This window comes from Macrosteles quadrilineatus, unplaced genomic scaffold (assembly GCF_028750875.1).
Source record: "Macrosteles quadrilineatus isolate MER2022 unplaced genomic scaffold, UCM_ALF_1.0 Scaffold_4__1_contigs__length_99947679, whole genome shotgun sequence".
NCBI classification, from domain to species: Eukaryota; Metazoa; Arthropoda; class Insecta; order Hemiptera; family Cicadellidae; genus Macrosteles; species Macrosteles quadrilineatus.
Window position 1 is genome coordinate 39749804 of NW_026542597.1, and position 22555 is coordinate 39772358.

The 22555-nt window shown below is 35.6% G+C and overlaps 1 protein-coding gene across 1 annotated transcript; it reads right to left on the reverse strand.

Annotated features, from left to right (window-relative positions):
- Positions 1-335: 335 nt before the first annotated feature.
- LOC128993266 (E3 ubiquitin-protein ligase Mdm2-like) lies at positions 336-20669 on the reverse strand. The gene is made up of 6 exons (XM_054417054.1): positions 20549-20669; positions 14483-14548; positions 13848-13964; positions 10644-10783; positions 6585-6770; positions 336-2427 (listed from the first exon to the last, which is right to left on the reverse strand). The coding sequence occupies exons 1-6, from the start codon at positions 20577-20579 to the stop codon at positions 2056-2058; spliced, it is 912 nt and encodes a 303-aa protein (XP_054273029.1). The 5' UTR covers positions 20580-20669; the 3' UTR covers positions 336-2055.
- Between the last annotated feature and the right edge of the window lie 1886 nt (positions 20670-22555).

Consider the following 22555-nt stretch of genomic DNA (forward strand, 5'->3'; position numbering starts at 1 on the left):
TAGTGTGCAATGAGTGTTACAGTACAGTTATGAACATCTCTTAGAGCATAATTTTCTGTCACATGGCAAATGCCTCATCTTTAGTACTTTTCTCTATAGCAGCAAGAACTCAGGGACTAGTCTAGGCTATTATACTGGGTCTATGATATGAACTGGCTAGGTTAAGGCATTTTTATTCTCAACAGTCAGTCAATTCTCTGGGCTTATTTCATCTTGATGTTGACTTGCATTTCCCTTAGTATAATATGCCTTTGTATATTCAATTGTCAGTAAAAGATCCTTGTATTCACTAGTGAATGCTGTGGACCAGGAACACAAATGAAATAAAAATCAAATTTACTAACCCTATTTTTATTAGTTTCTTTTAGTCATGTTTTAGATAATTAGCTTAATAAATATATATTTGACACCTCCAGATTAGGGGGTACCAGTAATTTATCTTTTAATAAATTAATTATTAACAAATGTACAAAAATATTACATATTTATACAATGACTAAGTTATGTTTCAACATCAAACTGAAATCAGCAGATTACACAAATAATTACAGAAATTATGCTCGTTTGGAAGACATTTTACGTGAATTAAGAGTTAAACAATCTGAATGAAAAACTAGCACTTGTTTACAAAAAACTAAAGTCTCATATGCAGTCAAGATGCAAAAAATTATCAACACAATTAAAATATTAAATCGGTGCATCCTAAAAACAACTAAACCCACAGACAAAACAATAGCAAACCCTTAATTATCTAACATTCCCCTTACATTAATCTTTAACTTTATTTAACAAAAATTGTTTTAGGCAACAATCAACAAATTTTATTTTTTAACTTTAGTTTATGAAAAATATTAATTCAAAACGCTCAATTCAACTACACAATTGTAGTTAGATGCATCTGGTTATATTATGAGTATAAATTAATTTCTGCACATTTAAATAAAATTTTCAATTATTATTCTGAACAAGACTAATTAATTTTAATACAGATGATTCCATAGAGCGGTTCAAGGGCCATACACAATTTAATTTGAACTATTTCACCCTAAAATGAAAACCACGAGACGAGCATTATCACATCTTTCCAAACATACTTATAATGGACATAATGGTACAAATAATAATTTCTCTTGCATGAAAGAGGTGGATCGTGATTTACATAGGCTAAATATATTGTTGGTAATTTAGTCTATATCACCCAGTTCTAATCCCATGATACACCATGACTAAATAACAAGTTATTATAATGTAAAAACCTTAAGTCCAAACAGATAAATTTGCCTTATCTACATCAAAATCTTGTAGTTTTACCCTTAGCTAGTGATATTTATGGATACTATAAATGTTTATAGATATCTTCTACCCGTTTATTAACCCTTAGAGTGCCAGGCAAGAAATAAAAGTAACGCTCAAAAAATGCCGATGATTTTTCCCGAAGGTCGCGCTAAAAATGCCGAGCGCGATCTGGCGATTTTTAGGTTAAAATTTCGTAAAAATCGAATTTTCGATATTTCGACCAACGAAAATCGATGTATCGCATCTAGTAACTTTCGACTCAATGTTAATATATGGGTTAAAAGAATCCGAGTATCCATTCGGTTGTTATGACAGCTGTTCGATCATTACGAAACGTCCGGTCAGCCGGACGTTGGCACTTTTGGCTCGTTCTAAAAACGTCCGGTCGGCCGGACGTCGGCACTTTTGGCTCGTTTTAAAAACGTCCGGTTCCCCGGACGTTGGCACTCAAAGGGTTAAATTGAATGACAATAACCTCACTTTTGAAGAAAGGGTTTAATTAGACAATTTGTAACAGTCGATGTAGTATAAAACCTTGACAAATTAGTTAACCCATAAATCCTGACGGTTACAAAAATACAATGCAAATGGCAAGACTAATGGTAGTAAATCACCGCAGAGTGTAAAACCAATAACGGTTTCAATAAATAATTTATGAAAACAGCGATCTTCAATTTCTAGTTAATTTAACAATAAATCTCTTTAAACATTTCAACAATAGTCAATAACATAACAAAAAGCTAACTATGGTTTGGCTCACTATCCCGTTGCTACTTTGAGCACTTTATTCACTTTTCCGTTACACAACGGGCAACGTCTCGACGTGAACCATGTTTTCACCGAACATTCATAACATGCATAAATGTGCACCCATCTACAATGCACAAAAGCTCCATCTTTCTGATTTTTAAAACAAATATTGCAGAGGTTTTCACTCTCTACAGGTTTACTAGACTCTTCTTCTGGAGTCAATAATTCTTGACTACAACCAGAGTCAATTCCAGACTCATTTTTATCCTCCACCACAGGGGTTTTTGGTGGTTCTTTAGAACACTTCTTTTTCAAAAGAAATCTCGTCACCTTCTTTCTTTTGTTTAGTTTAGGTCTGGGGGGGAAAAAGTCCTTTCTTACCTGAAAAAAAAAAACACAAACAATGATTAATGTACATTATTTGTAATTGTTTTGTATTAACACGTTCACTGCCTTGTATATTTTCCTGCATTATTCCAATGGTGCGTTACGAGATCTATAGGTCTTGTCCGCTATGATTACCCAGGTGCGATACGAGACCCCGAGATTACATTGCGCAGTAATCTTTTGTGCATCATAACCTCGCAAAGAAAGGCAAGAGAGCGCTGAGTGTTTGTTTATGTGAACCAGTACAATGTTGACAATCTTCAGCCAGCCCAGGAAGTAAATATGACGTCATTGTATAAGACCCCGAGATCTCGTACCGCACAGCTGTAATAGTTCATTATTTATTTGTATTTATTCTTTTCCTACAATAATAAATTAAGAAAAATATATGTTATCTGTTTATTTACGAATTCCTAATAATCATAACCGTAATAAAAAATATATTTTATCTTTCTTTTATCACTTTTTATATTAATGAGTTTCCTTACGGCCGATTTCAGGCTAAATAAAATACAAATGAAATATGTTTACAAATTACTGTATTTATTTCGTTATAATTTTGGGGTTGGGCTATGACCTCGAAATGAGTGGGTGCCAACAGTGAGTCGAGTGGGCCCGGAAGGGATGGGTGCAACCTTGAAGCTATATTTAGACTTGCACCACTTCCCTAAAGGGCTGGGAAAGGGGATTCCAATCGCAAAACAAAAACCAATGATACAAAGCTGTTTATCGGAAATTGCTTGTCCGGTTTGACGATTATTTAACATTGATTTTTGTATGATTTAGTAGGGACCAGGAGAAATATTTGAATTAATGTAATGATTTGCTTTTTTACATCAAAATACAACATTGCACAGTCGTGATATTTTAGGTCATTTACCAGTGACCTTTAATACGCATCCGTTAGTGCTGTTTTAGAAGAGAAACACGTCGATAGTTGAAAAAGATTTATATTCCCGTAGTTGAAAACGTATAATATGTAAACCTATAAAACATTAGATAACTCATAAAGATAACAGCATAAAAACACCATTATTCTTTCTCTTCGTTCTTGAATTATTTCTTTGGTTTCCTTCTTTTATCCAAGCATTCAACAAAGGTTACCATGGTTACTAATCACCCCATTAGCCTCATGTAGTGCTTGGAACAACTATTTTTGATACGAGACCCAGGGGTCTCGTATCGTAATAAGGTAAAAGTTTATTACTTCAGTGCGTTACGAGATCTATTTATCTTGTTCATTTCATGTTTACTAGTTGATACATCAAGAAAAATGCATTATATATGTACAAGTTTCATTTCTTTACGATAACTGTACGCCGAAATATCGATTTCGTAACTTTTGGAAAGAAGCCAAATGATGGGTCCCGCACTACGGGCTAGGTACGATACGAGACCTCGGGATCTCGTAGCGCAGTGAACGTGTTAAAGGCTTTAACACACTATTAGCTAAATGTTTTAGTGTACAGCTGTATGTAGAGCAGATGCACTAAGAGTTTACAAAATCTTGCATTCAGATTTTTTGGTCAAAACAAATTAATGTTTTAAAAAAACATCTCTAGAGCTTCTTCAGTAAACTTAACTTGAGAGAAGTTATTGTTGTTGGAAGTTATAGTTGTAAAGTTATTGGAAAAAATTTAAATATAAAATTTTTTTAACATGTTATTGACAACTGAGGTGTACATGAACACAATTAGATAACATTTATAAAAAAAGCACTAATCACCGTACACATGAGTAAAGAACAAGCCATTAGAATAAAATGTTGTGGATAGCTGGAATAAAAGTTTGTGATTGAATCTCTTTTTTATCTTTGATCGCAATGCAATTCATCCACTTTGACCCCGCCGACGAATCACAGACCTTGGAATCCTGAGTTTTGATTGGACGACTGTGATCAGCAGACAAATGCTTTTGCTTGGGGATTTGAACTTCATATTCAAATTGGTTCAAATTCAGTACAATATAGGCCTAAGAAAAGATAGTACAAGAATAGGACGGAAGAAAAATTTTAATCAAGGATGAGTTTTTTTTTCATTTTCTCTGCTTTGTTCCAGATTCAATGACTTGAATCTGGAACAAAGCCGAGAAAACAAAAAAAAAAACTTGTAGGGCATATCTAGATGCTTTGGGTAAGAAGCCATCTGATGGTTCTTGGTGGAATTAGATACCATAGTATAGTTCAGTTTGGACTTAGTGATGGTGACCAAACCCAGAGGCTAGACTGCACCTTCTTCTTCCTTCTTCCACAACCAGAACACCCTCCTACTAAAGAAGGAGATAGTAGCTCCGAAAGCTCTGTGTTTATATATTTATTTGTGCATTATTATCTACTAGCAGAGTACCCGTCCTTCGTACGGGCTTAGCATATAAGTGTAAAATGCTTATTGCAGTTATACTTAAACTTAGCGTTTGCAATGGGGGAGGACACAGTTTGATAACATATTTGCTTATTTAAATTTACGGTATACTATATAGGGTTAGGCAAAAGTCTGGAACCCCCTAGTTATTTTTTTAACACGTTGCAGTAGGAAAACCAAAATCGGCACATATTTACAACATAAGAAATTGGACTTTTTCATCAAAGTTAAAACTTTGCCCCAGCCCCCAAAATGGGGTATTTTGGGGGCAGCCCCAAATTTTTAAATGTAAACACCTATCATGTGACCCCTCATTTTAAAAGGTTTATCAAGAGAAATTGAATGGTGCAAACCAGAGGTCAATATTGCACCCCTAATCAAAATGGCAGCCATTTTAATTTAAGATGAGCAAGCAAAATAAAGTCTGGACACCCCAAGTTAACTTTATAACGTGTGGCAGTGGGAAAACCAAACTCGGCACATGATTACAACATAAAAAATTCACTTTATCATTTAAGTTAGAACTTGTACCCGGCCCCCAAAATGGGGTATTTTGGGAGCAGCCCCAAATTTTTAAAAGTAAACACCTACCATGTGACCCATCATTTTAAAGGGTTTCTCAAGACAAATTGAATCGCGCAAACTAGAGGTCAATATCGCACCCCAAATTAAAATGGCAGTCATTTTGAAATATCCTCTTTTAACAGGTTATAGCAGGAAAACTAAACTCAGCATACCTTTATAAAAAAAGAGAATTCACCTTTTAGTCAGTATGAAAATATTAATTTTAAAAGTTTTTAAAGGTGTCCAGACTTTATCTTTCTTGCTCATCTTAAATAATTAAAAAAGCTGCCATTTTGATTAGAGGCGCGATATTGACCTTTGGTTTGCGCCATTAAATTTAGCTTGATAAACCCTTTAAAATGTGGGGTCACATGATAGGTGTTTACATTTGAAAATTTGGGGCTGTCCCCAAAATATCCCATTTTGGGGGCTGGAGCAATGTTGTAAATTTGATGAAAAAGTGCAATTCCTTATGTTGTAAATATGTTCCAAGTTGGTTTTCCTACTGCAACGCGTTAAAAAGTTAACTGGGGGGTTCCAGACTTTTGCCTAACCCTGTAGTTTTACACATCTACACTAAAGTTATTACACATCTACCATAACCATAATGTTCAACCTTTTCACCTAAACAATAGAGAAAAATAATTTATTAATAATTTGCAAAATATCACAAATTATTCAAACAATTAAAAACATAAACATAACTTTAAACAATCCTACTTTGACAGTTCTTATTGCCTGTCACAGTTTTTTGTTGCTGCTTAGTTCAAATTAGCTGTTTTCATAAACGCAAAAAAATAATAGTGCTGCACCCTGTTGCTAAAATAACTTTTTAATACTTTTGCATATCATAGAACCAACCTTTTTAGTTGAAACAGCTGACAATTCTTTAATTCCCTTTAAATATGAATACTCATAAGGTTAACATGGGGAACTAAAGAGCCACTGGGGCAGAGCCCAAAAGGATTTTCGAGAGGGAATATGAGCTATCATTGTGTCCAATTTCAGCCCAATCCGTCCAGTAATTAATGTGTGATTGAACTTCAAACAAAAAAACAAACAAACAAACTTTCACATTTATAATATTACGTAGTAAGATATTCGTCAGTAAGGTTTGCTGTTAAACATTAGCCTAATCTTTAAAACCCCTAGTCTAAAGCCATTTTTACCATAAACATAATTTTCCTTAATTATTTACTCAAGCATATATAGAATGTATGGGCCTACCTTATAACACTTGGTGCAGTAGTGTACGCAGGTAGGAGCCTGTTTACACCTCACACAGAACCTCAGTCTAGCAGGTATCCTGAATTTGTCATAAGCCTCCTCTGATCCGGACGAGTTGTCCGCCCACATACTGCTATCGGAGGCGTCACTTGCACTGTCTTCCACCGGCCTCCTCCTCAATGTCTCCTGTCAAACAAACCGTACAAAATGAAGGGAGATCACCAATGCAGAATGATGTTTTCTTCTCTATTCTTTTAATCTTTCTAGATTGGTATACAGCAGCGGTTTTCAATCTGGGGGCGTGGAGGGATTTCAGCATTCCTAGAAAAATAATAAATAAAAATACAGTAAGAAAAATATCAAATTGATTTGGGATTGTGGCCATATCAAAACTTGTGTGGGCCTTATCACAAAACCTCACCAAAAACGAAGTATAAAAATAATTAAATACTCAGAGGGATTAGGATGCTAGTTAAATATGGTATATGAGCTTAATATGGTGGGTGAGAACAATTTAGGATTTTAAGGGGGCATTGAACCAAAAAAAAGAGAACACCTGTTTTACAGCTTAAGCATCCATTGATTTTATCTACGTAAATAGCGTAGATCAGATGAAATTCCCAGCCAAGCAATGGAGGATACCAGAGAGACAAACGGTCTTGCTGTGAATTTAATACAAAGACTCAAAATCACTGAAAAATCAATGGGTCCTTCACCTATCTTAACCTGAAGAACTTCCACATAGGATTAGATTTAAGGCACCATTTCAAGTAATAACTTTAATAAAGAGCAAAATTACCATGGGTGGGATTTGATTTTAATCCAGGACAAAAGTACCACACTCAGTTACACAGGCTAGAGTTCCAATCAATATATATATACAGGGTGTTTTTTTTTTAATTTGCATCTTTATTTATGTAAAAACCCCAATTGTTTTGAATTCAATGTTACATTCACATTCCCCCCAACTTATTTTTTTTAATAGCAAGGTACCTCTTGTGACATATCAAATGAAAGAGCATGACAAAAGAAAATGTTTGATGAAAAAAAATTTAAAATCGGTTCATGGATTTGCGAAATATTTCCCCCCCCCCCTCCCCGGAACTAAATTTTTTTTAATAGCAAGGTACCCCTTGTGACATATCAAATGAAAGAGCATGAAAAAAGAAAATGTTTGTGGTGAAATTTATTTTTCATTTGATATGTCACAAGGGCGGGTACCGCGCTATTAAAAAACAAGTTATGGGTAGGGGACAAGGGGGGGATAATCTCACAAATTCATGAGCCGATTTTAATTTTTTTTCACCAAAAATTTTCTTTTTTCATGCTCTTTCATTTGATATGTGACAAGGGGTACCTTGCTATTAAAAAAAAAATTAAGTTCCGGGGGGGAGGGGGGGAATATCTCACAAATTTATGAACCGATTTTCAATTTTTTTTCATCAAACATTTTCTTTTTTCATGCTCTTTTATTTGATATGTCACAAGGGGTACCTTGCTATTTAAAAAAATTAAGTTGGGGGCAGGGGGGAAAGGGGGGAACTTGAATGTAACGTTGAATTCAAAAAATTTGTGCCCCCTACGTCAATAGATGATTCCCGCCAACTGCATATTTCTATCTATTGCGGTTTTTACATAAATAAAGATGCAAGTTTAAAAAAAAAAACACCCTGTATATATACTCTAGTTAGATATAAATGTACAGTAGGATCTCGTTAATCCGGCCCTATATGGGGATTAGTATGGCCGGATTATAGAAAATGTCGGATTAGTGGAAATGCATCAGAAATTGAAGTGGTTATACAATAAACAACATTTTATTGCTTACGAAAACTATGATAACAATCATTTGAATTTCTGTACAGTATAGGCCTAATGAAATGTTGTTTAATGTATTATTGTGAAAAATAAACAGTGATATGAAACAGCAAACAACCGTACAGTACAATATCAGACGATGAACAAAGATAATCACTAAATACTGTACGTGTACAAAATGAAAATTACAGAACTTTAGGCCTACTGTACACTTTACATGTAAGACCTACTTAAACAACAGCAAAATAGTTTGTGATATTTTTCTGCTTCTTTGCATTAAAAGAAAGTTTTAAAACATTTTCCTGGAGCCTCTTTAGTGTCATAATATCGGAAGCCGAAGCACCGTTTTCTTCCGCCCAAGTTATTGCAGTTGCGTAGGCACACAGCGCCGAATCCGTGTTGACTGTGTGTGCAGCTGCAGCTGTCGACGTCGACGTACTGGCTCCGCCCACTCCGCCCTCCTCGTCCCCCTCCTCCACGTCACAGCCGTCTAGAACATCTTCGATGATCTCATCGTCTGTCATGATTTGACACTGCTCGTCGTCTGCTCCGTCTAACCAGGCGGTAACATCGGCTGATGTCAGATCTTCTGGATCGTCTACTAACTGTTCGGCTATTGCTTCTCTCAAGTCATTTAGCTCAGCATCTGTTGTCACTGTCGTTTGAGGATTTGATTGTCTTCTGTAATCCTCTAATAAATCAAGAGAAGGCCACAACTTCGCCCATGAACAAACAATTGTTTTTGTTGCAAGTTTTTCCCATGCGCTTGCAAGATTAAAAACAACATCTTTCAGGTTGGTTTCCTTCAGAGCTGTAACAACACTCCCCTCTTTTGACAAAACACTGTACAAAAGGGTTTTTTTGTAATTCGTTTTTATAGTTTGGATCACATTTTGGTCCATGGGCTGGAGTATCGGAGTTACATTTGGGGGCAAAAATAAAGCAGTGATTTTTCCATCCCTACTTTTTAACTCATCCTCATCTGGATGTCCAGGACAATTATCGAGCAACAAAATGGCCTTTTGAGGCAGTTTTTGTGCTTTCAAAAACTTTTTTACTGATGGTACAAACGTTTGATGGAACCATTCCAAAAAAAGAGTTTTTGTCATCCATCCTTTTGTCGAGTTTGTGTATGTAACTGGCAACTGTGTGTTTTTGAAAGCCCTTGGCTTTTTGGCTTTCCCAATAACAAGCAATTCTAATTTATGTGTGCCACTAGCATTACAACACAGCATAAAAGTTACTCTATCTTTGGCCAACTTGCGACCAGGGGCACTAGCTTCCTCTCTATGAACGAATGTTTGTTTCGGCAAAAGACGCCAAAACAGACCACTCTCGTCAGCATTGTAGATCTGATCTGGGCCTAAGTCCATTTCATCCACGATTTCTTTAAATTTTTCAATAAAAGGTTCTGCAGCCGCTACATCACACGAAAGCCTTTCACCAGTCATAGTTAGCAGTCGAATTCCAAAGCGTCGTTTGAATTTATCCAGCCACCCAACACTTGCACGGAAGTCGTCCTTTTTCATGATTTTGTTATAGAACAGTTTCGCCTGTTCCATTATAATATCACCTGAAATTGGCGTGTGTCGGCTCCTTTCTTGCATGAACCAATTATAAAGTGCGTCTTCTACTTGCGGAAATTCGCCTACTTTTAATGTCTTTCTTACCTTCGAAGATGATTCACTACTCCTCTTAAAGAATGATTCGATCTGCTCCTTCTTCTTCACGGCCGATATTGTATTCCTTAGACAGATGAGCCAACTTTTCACCCTTTTCCAAACGTTTTAAAATCATATACTTTTTATCTAAAGTCAGCGTTACATGCTTACGTTTTCCCGACATCGCACTACACTTGTAGATTGTATAGTATATACACTGTACTCACAACACTGCCTTCACTCAACTCACACGCCACGCACTGTACGCAACTACCCGTAGCAGACGTCAGTCGTCAGTGTACTGCTGTTGTGAAATATGGACACTCGCGTTTTCAAGTCTAGACATGAAAATTTACTGAATATTCGGCGAAAACACAGTGCCGGATTACTGGACGTGCCGGTCTAATGAACGGCCGGATTATAGAGACTCTACTGTAGTATGAAATTACAATACTGTAAGAACAATTTTTAATTTGTCTGATCATTTAAAACAATTATATCTTTACACTTATATCTTTAAATTATTTAAATTCAACTTTAATCAGGAATTAAAAACTTTAACCAGAAAAAATTGCTTTACCAGATCTGTCCCCGAGCAGGAACCGTCAAAGGGGACCTTGGTTTCCTCTTCAGACAAGCTCACCACTTCATATTCCACCTCAAAATCCGATCCGTTGTGGCTGGTCTTGCTGCTGGTGTCTGATGTGTCTCTTGCAAAATCTACAGCACAAAAACAATTACAGTCCTCCAGAAAAAAGTAAAATCATAACATAACCTCAATGAACCTTTGATAAAAAATCTTCCATTGGCCCAAAAAGGATTTTTTATAAATCTTACCTCTATTATATACTATTATAATAATTGTAAAAGCAAATTCAATCATTCACTAGAGCTCGCCCCGCGGTCGAAAACTCTACCAAAATCATGTATTGTGCAAACTTATCTATTTTTATCCCACACTGTAAATAAAACATGTGATTGGAATTTGTTCCATTTGTTTTGATTTTCATTTTATATTTTGTTGTTATTTCCTCACCAACATGGCAGCCCATAAAGCCCATGTTAATTTTTTTTTAATTTTTTATTCATTTGTTGTGATTATTTTTTATCCTATTTTAATTAATAAAGGGATTCTGCACATCTAAAAAAATCATTAGTTTACTCTCACGGCAGTCTTAGTATTGCAGATACATTAATCCAACTGCCACAAACGGTTTCCACACTCCGAAATGCACCACCGCTTTACTATTTCCATCACCACTTCCTGCGTCGTGGACCTGTTTCCCTCCCTTCCCATAGCATTTAACCCTAGCAGTGGCCAACCGTCACCGGGTGACGGTTTGCCGTTGATGCTTAGAATGGCCACCGTCACCGGGTGACGGTATGGGCCAAAATTATTTTAACGGTAAAAAAAACACTTATAATCAACTCAGATGAGAACAATATATATACCATTCAAAAGATCACATTCTGAACTTTCATTTTATTACATAAACAAACCCTGTAGCAGGTATATAACAATGTCACAATGATTAGAAATCAAATGAATTTTTGGCGCGGCACGACTTTTGCAGCCGACACTTGGGAACTGGCAAAACACGTCTTGTTTGGCACTACCCTCCTCAGGTAATTTTCGTCTTGGGATGTTGCGGGTAGTACCACTAGCCATTGATTTTATCTTCATTGTGGTAGTGATATTTTAGAACTAAATATTGATTGGACAACCAGTACGATTTTATGAAAACAGCTGTTTTCGAAATTTATAACAAATGGCCAACCGTCACAAGGTGAAGGTATGGAAAATACGAATTACATACAGTGTAATTTATTATTACTAGTCATATAATATGTCATTATGAAGAGGAAGAAATGTAGCTTGTGATAGTGGCAGCCCTGCGCTCAGGGTTTTTTACGTTTTCTCTCACTGACGACGAAAGTGTGTCACTGCTGTCAAGGTCTCATACACAAAGTGCCTTGTAGTCGCCATTGCGTGTTGTTGCCGGTGAGTTTTTGCTCTCGTTTTATCCGCGATTGATTACTAATTTCGTTATTATTTTGTATTTTTAGAGAAATGTGTATATAACAATAATCTTCATGCATTTATTATGCATAAATATTTACTGAATAGTGTCAAATTGTGTTTATAAAAGGTTGTATTTTTCTTGCGGTTGGATTTTGTGGTTTTCCTTTTATTTATATTATTATGCCCCTGGCTCGTAAAAACAAAAATTGTTACCCAATGTGTTATACATTTCTATGTAGGTAATTGAATACACTACAAGATGTTTATGTTGGTTTGAAGTAAAAACATTTGGTACAAAAGTTTTAAATACTATGAATTTTTTTCACAAAATCGCTAAAATACAAAAAACATTATTTTATTTATAAATAAAAAAAAAAACTTTTACCATAAACTTTATGACTTTTTTTATTTCTTACTTCATTAGCTTTACAAACATGTATATGTCATTATTAGTATACACATATATTATATAACTTTTTACAACACAAACTAACACTGAACGGTTTTCAATTTTTTTTGGTTCTTCGTTTGTTATTATATTTCGCCCCAAAAACTTCCGAGGCCGCTTTTAAAATTTCCCCAAAAAAATCAATTTTTTTTATTTTTTACACTTTAACCGAAAAAATACACTAGCCTAAATCATTATTATATTACTATTTCTAGATTCTCCTGTTCTTTCAGAACAAAAAGAATATATATGAGGTTGGCTAGGTTTACTTGTACGGTTGAATTTTTACGAATTTTCAAAAAAAGGTCTGCAAAATCGCCAAAATTGGTTGGCCATTCCCCACTTCTAACATTGGCCACTACAAAGGTTAAGTATTGCAGATACCTTAATCTAACTGACAAAAACGGTTCTCACAATCCGCAACGCTCGCATTTACTACTTCCTTTGCCACTTCCAACGTCGTGGGCCCGTTTTCCTCTCTTCCCATAGCATTTAAGTATTACAGATACATTAACCTAACTGCCACAAACGGTTCCCACACTCTACACTGCTCGCCTTTACTACTTCCTACACCACTTGCTACGTCGTGGACTTGTTTTCCTCCCTTTCCATAGCATTTAAGTATTGCAGATACATTAATCCAACTGCCACAAACAGTTCGCACACCCTGCACTGCTCGCCTTTACTACTTCCTTCACCACTTCCTACATCATGGACATTTTCTATCCCTTCCCATATCATTTTAGTATTGCAGATACATAAATCTAACTGCCACAGACAGTTGCTTCTTTGAACGACTCCGTAAAATATTATAAATAGTAAAATAGAAGTCGCCCAGTGGTTGAAAACTTGACAAAAAATATTTAATGTACAGACTTCTCCCAAACTGTAAATAAAACATGTGATTGGGAATTGTTTGGATATTCTGTTGGCATGGCAACCCATAAGGTCCATGTTAATTTTTTTTTAAATCTCAAATTCATTTGTCGTGCTTTTTTAGCCTATTTTAATTTATAAAGGGATTCTGCACATCTACAGGAAAATATCTTTTATTTTGTACAAACCGTGTGCAATTCGGTTCAGTAGTATGGCCAGGCTTGCTGTCGTAAGTTTTGCAAAAGTTTTTTAGTATATAAGATAAGATATAAAAATTTACATCACCATATTATTCAGCAAACAAGGGAACAGTATTTTTGGTGAGAACGTTTCATTTAAAATATAATGAAGTTATAATCATTGGTAGGCATAGTATTCATAGACAGTAAAACATAAGTGTTTGATCTTAATTTTAATGAAAAAATGTAATACGATACCTGTGGATTTGTTCTGCAAACTTGTAAAACTTTCGGTCCCATCATCCGAGGAGGAAATATCCGATTCAGATTCCAAAACAATGTAGAAATTGCCTTTCGGTATTTTAATAGCAGTACCTATAACAATTATAATCCAAACTAAAATCATATCCATTAATCCTCGGTTAAAACAGCTGTTATAATATGAAAATAAATCTCATATTTGAAGGTAATTTTATCGTTGCAAATACTTTGCCGATTATCTAGCCTGGACTTAATTCTGTTTCCACATTTCTCAGTTTGTAGGTAACATTATAAACTAAACTGTAGGCTACATCACTTTAAACATTTTACTGTTTTTTTTATTTTTTTTATAGTTGATTATTTTTTTTTCTGATTAAAACTTTAAAAAGCCTTTTGGTAATCTTAACATTTCAATTTTTTCAACATTAACGTACTTTTTTATCATGCCCATATATTTCCTAGGAGATCTAGGGAAAGATGGTATGAATTTTTACATTTCTTTAACTTCTTCAAGCATTTAAATGTTAAATCTTATTCAGTTGGTTCAAAGCCTTTTGTTTGGAAGCATGTAGACCTTGAAGACAAATCAGTCATTCAATTTTGGTGGCTTAATATTGTATATTTTATCTTACCCGAACTATCAGAGTCACTGTCGTGTCTCCGCTTCACAGCAGCGCCACTTCCGCTGCAGGAGGGCACTAAAAATATAGGCTAGTTGTAATATTTTTTTTAAGTGATAAAAGGTAAAAGGTTATCAAACCACTTCCGCTGCTGGAGGGCACTAAAAATATAGGCTAGTTGTAATATTTTTTTAAGTGGTAAAAGGTAAAAGGTTATCAAATTCTTTAAGGAGAGGATAGTACTACAAGGTAGGTAGTTGTTAATTCAAGCTTCAAAGTAATATTTTTGTTAGGCCAGAAGGGCGGATAAGTTTGAATTGGTTCCTTATTATAAGCATATGGCCTAAGGAGGCTAAAAATTGCTTAGGGGCTCTCATTTTTTTAACTCTCCAGGAACATACCTTAGTGAGAGAGACCGAAATGCACTCTTTTGATGGAGTAGCGGATAGAAAACCGAGGTTCGCCCTCATAAATACTACTCAGGGTGGGGTTCAGCCATTAAATAGCAGTGGCGGGGAGGAATTAGTTCCAAACTGCTTGTCTGTCACAGTAATTTCAAGATCAGTCATTTTTACCGAAGCGTCCAAAGTTTTAGGCATAACCCTTTTTCCTAAAAGTGTGATCCATGGACGTACGATATGGAATATAGGAAGTAAGGCTTCCACTATCACAATCGCTAACTAGGCCTTCTGGGTACGACTGTGTCGGAATACTAGGAGCGACTAGTGTTTCTTCTAGTATTCCGACACGGTTGTATCCAGATGACCCTATACTTTGTTATACAATATGAATGTAAATACCATTAATACCTTTGTAACCTTTTTTGTAATGATATTTAAGGTCATAATATTAACCTTTATCTCATCTCATAATAAAATTTAAATATATCTGTTACACTCAAACTCCGAATTCGGACAATGTCCGAAATCTTTACCCACTTCGCAATGTGGACAGTGTAAAATACCCACGTCGCGAAGTGAGCATTTTATTCGGACATTGGCCAAAGCGAAATGCCCAGACCGCTTTGTGGGTAAACTTATTTCCTCAAATGCTGAAGTTCAAACGTTCTTCGGCGATTGGGCAAATCCTAAATACCCACAACGCAATGTGAGCAAAAGTAAGTGCCCACGTCGGGTTGTGTGTGGATATATAGTTTGCGCAAACTAGAAATATCCACTTCCCAACGTGGGCAATTACTTTTGCTCACATCACGTTGTGGGTATTTAGGATTTATACTCAATCGCCAAAGAACGTTAGAACAAACAAGGTAGGACGGATGACATTTACAAGTGGAATGAACAGTGAGTGAAGTAAGCCTACAGTTTTCTATCATAGGCCCTAGTCAAGCAACTGGAAGTGATAACAAGTGCAAGCAATTTTTTAATAGTTTTTTGAAGTGCTTTTACAGGGTTTTAATTGTACAAAAACTGTTTAGGTAACGTAAACCAACATCTTCATTCATTATAGGTCTAAACTTAACTTAACCTTCTTAATCCAACCACATTTCAAAACACTTACAGTCCCAAATTTGCATAACTTGAGGGCCATTGTCCCTGAAGCGACTCTTGCGATAGTAGCTGAGCGACAGAAGCTCAGCGATAGTAGCTCAGCGATAGTAGCTAACCATGTCATTGTCCCTGAAGCGATTGTTCTAGAGCGATTTTGTTCATTTTGCTGACTTTTCGAGTGAATTGGTGCCATGAGTGCCATGACACCAGCTAATTTTAAAACGTTTTTATTAGCTCACTTTCTTGTCCGGTACAAACTTTGCAATCAATAACTAACTTCCCGACGAGCTAGAGAATTGAATCTTGAAACATAGCTCACAAATGGATGACAATGCAATATTATATAATTTAATTTTCATATTTCCCTTGGGCTAAGCCCCATAGGCTTCCAAATTTTTCATTTTGGAAGAATGTAGGTCTAAATATATCAATTGAAGTCAGCTGTAAATATTAAAATTATTTCTAAAATTAGTAGAAAATAATAAATGAAAATAATATTTAAAAATACCACGTTTTTAAACACACTCAAAAGTAAAAATAATTTATAAATATGTGGAGAGAATAAATACTTGTAAGATTTAAAACTAAAAACGTGGGGAGCATGTAATGGATAATAATAGTTCAATAGGTGAAGATAATTCTAAATTAGCATGCGCCCCACGTTTTAAATCTTCAAGTATTTATTCAATACTTATTCTGTACTAACAGCTTTTCATCTTCTTCAGGGGTAGAAAGCAGTTTTGTATTCTTTGAAGACATTACGACCAAAACAAGTCTACACACAACACAAATCACTCAGCGACTGCGACTCTGACTCCCCTCAGAGCAGACCCGCTACAGTCGCTGTGTTCAGCCGCTAGCCGCTCCAGTCGCAGTCGTGTCAAGGACAATGGTCCCATTTGAAACAACGCTAACCAGTGCTCAGGTACTATCGCTGAGCTACTATCGCTCAGCTACTATCGCAAGAGTCGCTTCAGGGACAATGCACCTTTAAAGCTCGACCCACCACCCTGACAGGTCTAGAAATAAGATAAAAGTTTAAGTTACATGCTATTAGTCTCAGTTCATTCCTCTTGTAACTTAAATATCATCTGTACTACCTTGTTTGGTACTGGTACTGAATTTATAGGCCTACTACTTATGTTTTATTGAATATTTTAAACTTAACTACAAAAATTAGGCTATTTTAAGCACCTGTTCCCTTTGGCACTTTTGGGGGAAACACCTATTTCACCCTAAAATTGTGTTTGAAAATCGAGATAAGCGCTAGAAATTGGCGATTTTAGGCGCTTGAAAAACTTATTTTATTTTGAATGGTATTTTTCTTGTTATTTAGGCCATTTTACATTTTTTTTCTCCTGCACTTTTTTGGCAAACACCTAACTTATTTCACCCCAAAAAACATGTTTGAAAATCGTGAAAAGCGTTAGGCTTAGGCTAAATCAAATCACTTAATATCAGCACAATTGACCGGTAAGTGTCAATAACTTAACCTTGGTTTATCCAAAATCGGTCATTTTCGGCACATTGCTAACCTAAGCTTGAGTTAAGTTAGGTTAGGTTTAAGTTAGGTAGGATTATATTTAATTTGGTTTACCAAATTTGTAATTTTCGGCTTTGCTATTTTTTACGATTTTACAAACCTAGTTTACTGGGTAAAAATGGCATTTGCCGAAAAGGTGTCCGAAAGAAAATTTTTTTGAAATGGCCTGAATAAGAATAAGAAACACACATAAAAGTAAAAAATAAATTTTCAAGCGCCAAAAATCATAATAGATTTCTAAGTTAGCGCTTTTCCGATGTTCAAACACGATTTTCAGGGTGAAGTAATCGTTTCCCCCAAGAATGGCAAGGGGAAAATGAGCTTAGCCAAAATTTGATATATAACTTAAAAACATGGTATATAACATAAGTGGTATGAGTTCAGTACGGCGATATCTTGAGTATTATTCATCAGCGGTGAAAAATAATTGTAGGCTATATTTGGCGTCAGGAGGTATAACACTATAAAGTAAGATATAAAAATTTGTTTGGAGGCAGCTATGGTAAAATAAATAGGCCTACCCCCCCTTCCCCCCCCACCCCCACTTCCCCAAAAGAAAAATTTAATCAAGTTAGCAATAGCCTGAGTTGGGCAGGGTTCACACGAGCGACACATCTAGCTGACTGACATTGACCAGCATTCCCCGCCGCCCGGCGACACACCAGTTCACACGAGCGACGAGTCCACCAACTAGAACGCTGGCGTGACGTAAACAAATTAGCTTCGATAAAATCTGCAAACAATTTTAAAGAACTTGAAAATAAATAGTTTAGTAGGCCTACATTGGTGTTTTTCTACAATAGGCCTAATTATTGGTTACGGAGAAAATTCAAAATATTGTAAATTTAAAATGCCTATGTTATTTTTATTGAGAGTAGGCCTAAGTTTTTTTTTTGTTTATCAATATATTTTGACAAAACTTAGTAAATTTATTTATTTTATGCTGAGCTTAAAAAAAATTACTAAAATACACACTTAATTGCCCTTCCTTTAAAAGCAGACTAGGTACTTGTTATACCTAATGTTATTTAGGCTTATAGATTGGTAATTGAAAACCCATAAGGTAAATGGAAATTCACTTACTCTGAAAGTTTTCTGCTGCGGGAGTATTTTGTATTGTTGGACTTGTAGTACAGTTTAACAAAAATTGATATGCAATTTAGAACATTGCTAACGTCCTTTCAATCAATAACGCTATTTTAAAATTAATAACGTCAAATAATGTAGCCTAAACCAAACAAATATTAAAAGTGAAATCAAAAGATCATTAATTATTATTATTTATACGATGATTATTCTCCCATGCATTATTCTTCTTGATTATGTCATGGTGTTGGTATTGTGAAAGGCTAAAAAGTGTTCCAAAATCAAAGCCACTCGGATTCATCACTGGTAAATAATGAAAACAAAGGCAAGTATGCGAGCTGCAGCGTGACGATCGACCGCCCGTGTGAACACTCGCATATGGCTACGTGTACCGCTACGCTGCTACTTAGAGCTATTGACTAGCTAGCCGCGATAAGTAGTAACACTTAGCTAGGAAGCGGGGCCTGGCGATGGTTACACACAGTTCACACGAGCTACAAATCTAGCTTACTAGGCTTGACTAGGTCCGCAGGATTATTTAGCGCACCACAGTATCAATTCAAATGGAGCCGTTGACACGAGCGTACGGCGACAGCGATCGAGCTTGGTGTCGCAAACCATCACCAGGCCCCGCTTCCTAGCCAAGTGTTACTACTTATCGCGGCTTGCTAGTCAACAGCTCTAGCAGCGTAGCGGTACACGTAGCCATATGGGAGCGTTCACACGGTCGTCGCGCTGCAGCTCGCATAGGCCTACTTGCCTTAGTTTTAATTGTTTACCAGTTTTGAATTCGAGTAGCTTTGATATTGATATTTTCATCCAATTGGTGAAAAAACGGTCGTGTCATTGGAACACCACGAAATAATTAAGAAATAAAAATGTATGGGAGAATAATCATCATGGATAGTACGAGTACGGTATACCGTAATAAAATAATCATTAGCCTAGGTTTCATATTTTCTTTGGTTTCCATTAAGCTGGGTTTTCCTCGGCGCGGAGTCGGCGAGCGGAGAGAGGAACGTGGAGAGCGGAATTGAAATTAACATGGCATTCCGCTCCGCTTCTAGGAAAGCAGTAACATTAAATTGCCTAAGACAAGTGGAGTCCGCTCTCCGCGTTCCTCTCTCCGCTCACCGACTACGCGCCTAGGATAACCCGGCTTTAGCCTGTATTAATGTAATTTTTAAATAAGTTAGTAGGTTTAAAAGAAAATTACGGTAGGCTAAGTAACTTAAGTTAGGCCTATCAATGTTCTAAATTGCATAGATTTTTTGGAAACTAGGTCCCTATATTGAAAGTCCAACAATACAAAAAAATATCAGTTGATAAACGACTGATAGTAGGTTTCTATAGGCTAGATAATTTTAAATTATCCTAACTTATTTCCTCTTAGGCTAACAAGGTTTTACGGAAAAAAGTTAACTAGTAAAATAGTTTAACTGATGGTTCATTACTTTAATTTTGTTTTTCTGATACAAGTTTAGACACAAAAAATCTATAACTGTCCAAAACATCAATGCACCAAAAAAAAAATATATCGGTCACTTGTTTACGCTCATGTGAACGGCTCCATTTGATCCTGTGGTCTGTCACCTAGTCCTGCTTACCTATTCAACTAGATGTGTCGCTCGTGTGAACCGTATGTTAGGCTTGCTACCAAGGCTAGGCCTATTTGCAAAGAACTGTTTTTTTCCAGTCTAGCTAGGCTTCCTACTTCCTGAGCTTCATTGGACTTACCAATGCCTGGATTAATCCCAGATAAACTAATAAAGGAGAGCTTACAACATAAACCAAATGAGAACAGTGATTTGCAGACAAAAATAAAAGCTATATAGATAATTCAAAGTTAACGCACACATTTACTATAAGTGAGGTTATTAACTTATTCGCTGAAATTTTATATAAGTAATTGTATTTCTATATTTATTTTATTTTCTTTACCTGCTGGTGAATACGCGGTAAGGGAACTCATTCTCTCTAAATCTAAGTTTAAGTTAACTAAATAAATACTAATACTGCACTTGCACTGCCCTAACCTAACAGCTAGTTATTTGGATTGGCTATTGGAATTGGAATTGGAATGGAATTGGCTGCTTGTTGGCTTCCCCTCCCCATTACAAAACTTTCAAGTTTCAACAGGAACGGAACACCAACCTACACCAACACCTTCTTCTTCAATCATGATTAAGCCTAATGTGGAATGCTGATAATAATCCAGTTTCGATAAAACAATCACACGAGATCTTTGTTTATTAATTAGTACCCTACGGAATGGAGTTTTAGAAGAGTTTTACATGCAATAATGTATGTGTTAATATTGTGCATTTCCGCAAATGCATAATGCTTATATGCAATAAAACGTAGTTTACAAAAGAATAACCACTACAGGGCGTTGCAATAACTTCTTTTTATTTCCTTTAAATAATTTTCCAGCCTTACCCATTACAAATGTGGTAAACAAAATTGTACAAAATATCAATTACAATTAAATATTACAACACTATGTTTCCTTTATCACACCAAATGAATACACTTCTTGGTCATTTTTGTGTCTGTATCCAACTTAAGTTTTCTGATAATATGCTATGAGCTGAGGAGAATTTCGCTTCTAGGCGTCAGGCAAAACAATTATTAGGTATGTGCAATGCAAGTACTAGACATAGTGTATAATCTGTATAATGTATAATATATCTCTGGTGTGGATTAACGTCCGCACGAGTGAGTACTACGACCATCCGCAGTACTATCGTACTATCCTGATAATTAGACCAATTCGTATATACCAAGGCAAAAATGTGTTTCGGATTCCACGATAAACTGTAGAGTTGCCATTAGCTGTATGGGCTATTAATTAACAGCTGTGCGTCTAAGGAATGACGGCCTTAGTCACTAACAAAACTACAAGATCGCGCCACTCATCCTACACTCATCTCCATTCATACTTCCATTCATACTGGCTTAAAATACCTACTTTGTATGCTCGCCATTTCATCGAAAAGTATTAACAGTATTAAAAGTATAATATTGATATTTGGCTATGAATTACTTTTTTAAAAATTAATTGAATGCTATTCTATATAAAGTAAGGTGTTTCAAATGCTGGAATTAGACTTGTAATCCTACTATCGAATCAGAAGCCTGATAAAATGTGTGATTATAATACAGTGGAGTAGGGACAAATACGCTTAAATTCTTGCTGTTGTTGTTGCGTTTCACAATAGGATAAATAATAATATCAGTATCCAAATTCAATGGCTGTACGTCTAAGTACCAGTGCTGCTTAGCGATTGCAATTTTGGTAATGAAAAGGGAGCATTACTAAGATTTTGTACAAAATTGAAAGGTTTCAGATTTCAGGGCCTCTGTCAACAGTGTCAACACCGCACTAGAAAAACAGGTCATAATGCAGGATCCATGTCGTCACACTAGTAGATAGATTTGTTGATAGATTCACTGCAATATCCCACATGTTTTTATTAAATATAAGCAAAGATTACATATGCTAACGCAAAATTTTTAAAAAATTAAAATTTTAAATTTTAAAAAAGTCCATCAGTGGTAGTTGATTGTCTAATCCCAGCCTTGAATATCTTTTCAGCTTGTTTCTGCATAATGCATATGTGTCATTATTTAGTTGCATAGGTGTCCTAAAACTTTGTATTTGTTTGTTTGTTGTAAAATTTTCAGGTATTGTTGATTGAAATTAACTTGTGCTTCCACTAGCACGTACTTATATAATTGATTGTGTTTCATGCATTTATATAATGTCTATAGATGAATAAACATAATTTTATTTCATTAGATATATTCATGCTGGTTGTAAACTACTATGAACGGGAAATTTTTTACTTTCAGTTGCGTAGTTGGCCCCCCTGGAAAGATAGTACTTTTTCAGCTTTTTGTCCTTTGCCGTTGGTCTTTGGTCTTTGTCTCGTGTAAATTAAATTT